Source organism: Aptenodytes forsteri, unplaced genomic scaffold (genome assembly GCF_000699145.1).
Source record: "Aptenodytes forsteri isolate BGI_AS27 unplaced genomic scaffold, ASM69914v1 Scaffold136, whole genome shotgun sequence".
Classification (NCBI taxonomy): domain Eukaryota; kingdom Metazoa; phylum Chordata; class Aves; order Sphenisciformes; family Spheniscidae; genus Aptenodytes; species Aptenodytes forsteri.
The window spans coordinates 796,872-798,741 of NW_008796111.1; the positions used below are offsets into that span (position 1 = coordinate 796,872).

Genomic DNA, 1,870 nt, shown 5'->3' on the forward strand with positions numbered 1-1,870 from the left:
TCCCAGCACAGGCAGAGAACCCAGGCACCCAGGCACAGTGACACCCCGGCCCCCCTCCCAAAACCTCACCAGCAGCAGCTTGAGCAGTGCCGCCATGTCCCGGTCCCCCGTGGCGTTGAAGAGCAGCACGCGCACCTCGGAGCCGCTGCGAGGAGAAAGGGCGGGTGGCCCATGCTCCATGGGAACCCCCAGCACCACCACCGCGCCCCCCTGCCGTGTGTCCTCCCCCCTCGTGTCCCCCCCACCTCGTGTCCCCTCCTTACTCGTGGGGCTTGTCCTGGTTGAGGGCGGCCTGGCGGAACCAGCGGACGCAGGCCTGGACGCTGCTGGTGGTGTGGGCCCCATCCAGGTACCACGTCACGGGGCCGCGGGGCAGCACCTGGGTCCGGCCCAACCATTCCGTGTCCCGCAGGCCTGGGGTGGGTGGCACAGGGCATGGCTGAGACCCCCACACCCCCCTCCAGCACCAGGACCCCCGTGGGGATCAAATGCGGGGCGGGCAGCCAGGCTGTGCCCTCCAGCACAGGCGGCGCTGGCCGGGGGCCCAGCGTGGGCCCCCACCCCACCTCCTGAGCCCTGCGACATGGCGGGGTGGGGTCCCCGCACAGCCGCACTGCACCTTTGGTCAAAGAGACGTACTGCACCTTGGATCATGGCGTCAGTGGGTCGAAAGGCAGGCGCCAGCGGCACCGGCCTCCCTGCCAGCTCGGTGCCTGGCAGCACTTCCTTCAGCTCCCCGAGACCTGGGGGGGAACGGGTGCTCCGCTGAGACCCCAGGGGCCACAGCGGGGTCCGACCCCCCGTCCCTGTCCCCCCACCTTACCCCGGCAGCCGCGGCGCTGCAGCCAGGTCCGCGCCAGCTGCAAGGCCAGGGCGGCGTTGGAGCGCTGGTGAGTGCCCGCCAGCCCCAGCTCCAGCACCCGGCGGCCCTCCTCGAAGGCGTCCAGCTCCGGACAGAGGTAGAGGAGACACTGCGGGGAGAGGAGGCTGAGCCCCTCGCCATGGGGTACCCCCCATCCACCCCCCCTGCCACCCAACTCACCTCCCGCTCCTGGGCTCGGTCCCTCAGCACCTCCAGCGGCTGCTCTGGCTGCACCACTGTGAATGCCGGCACGCCGGGCTGCAAAGGACAGGGGTGCTCAGGGCCATGGGGGAACACACCCCGAAACCGCGAGAGGGGGAGGACCGGGTCTCCCTACCTTAAAAATGCCCCCCTTCTGCCAGGCGATCTTCTCCATGGTGTCCCCCAGGATGCTGGTGTGGTCGATGCCCAGGGAGGAGACCCCACACACCACCGGCGCCCTGGGGACGCAGCGTGGCAATGTCCCCGCTGTCCCCCCACCACGGAGACAGCAGGCCCTGGCAGCCCTGGGGGACAGGCTCAGCCCTGAAGGCTCCTACCTGATGATGTTAGTGCAGTCGTAGGCGCCGCCAATGCCAACCTCCACCACCGCCAGGTCCACCTAGGGACACAGGGACACCAGAGCCATCACAAGGCCACCAGCAGCATGTGTCCCCATGGATGCAGGTGGTGCCGTGTCCCTGCCACCACCCCTCTAAACCCGTGCCCCGCTCATGGGGGGACCATCCACCTGGCACAGTATCCCCTGGTTACAGCCATGTCAGCCTGACCCATGCAAGTTCTGTCCCAAGTGGGGGCTGGACCCTATGTCCCCCCCCTCCCTGAGGTCCCCACCATCCCCATCACAAGCTGGAGGCCACCACCACCTACCTTCTCCTGCAGGAAGACGTGGAAGGCCATGATGGTGAGGAAGCGGAAGTACGCCGGCATGCTGGCATGCACCGGGTCCTGCCAGGCAGAGCAGGCATAAGGGGATGACACAGGGCATCCCCAACCGGCACTGGGGCA

At 68.7% G+C, this 1,870-nt stretch overlaps 1 protein-coding gene across 1 annotated transcript in view; it reads right to left on the bottom strand.

Moving 5' to 3' along the window:
• The window catches only part of FPGS (folylpolyglutamate synthase), a 7,014-nt gene that overhangs the window by 1,946 nt on the left and 3,198 nt on the right, over positions 1-1,870 (bottom strand). The window contains exons 7-13 of the mRNA XM_009286987.2: positions 1,402-1,463; positions 1,200-1,302; positions 1,043-1,120; positions 824-971; positions 645-743; positions 264-414; positions 70-145 (exon numbers count right to left, since the gene is read on the bottom strand). Coding sequence (XP_009285262.2) covers positions 70-145; positions 264-414; positions 645-743; positions 824-971; positions 1,043-1,120; positions 1,200-1,302; positions 1,402-1,463 — 717 coding nt within the window. The remainder of the gene's footprint in view (positions 1-69; positions 146-263; positions 415-644; positions 744-823; positions 972-1,042; positions 1,121-1,199; positions 1,303-1,401; positions 1,464-1,870) is intronic.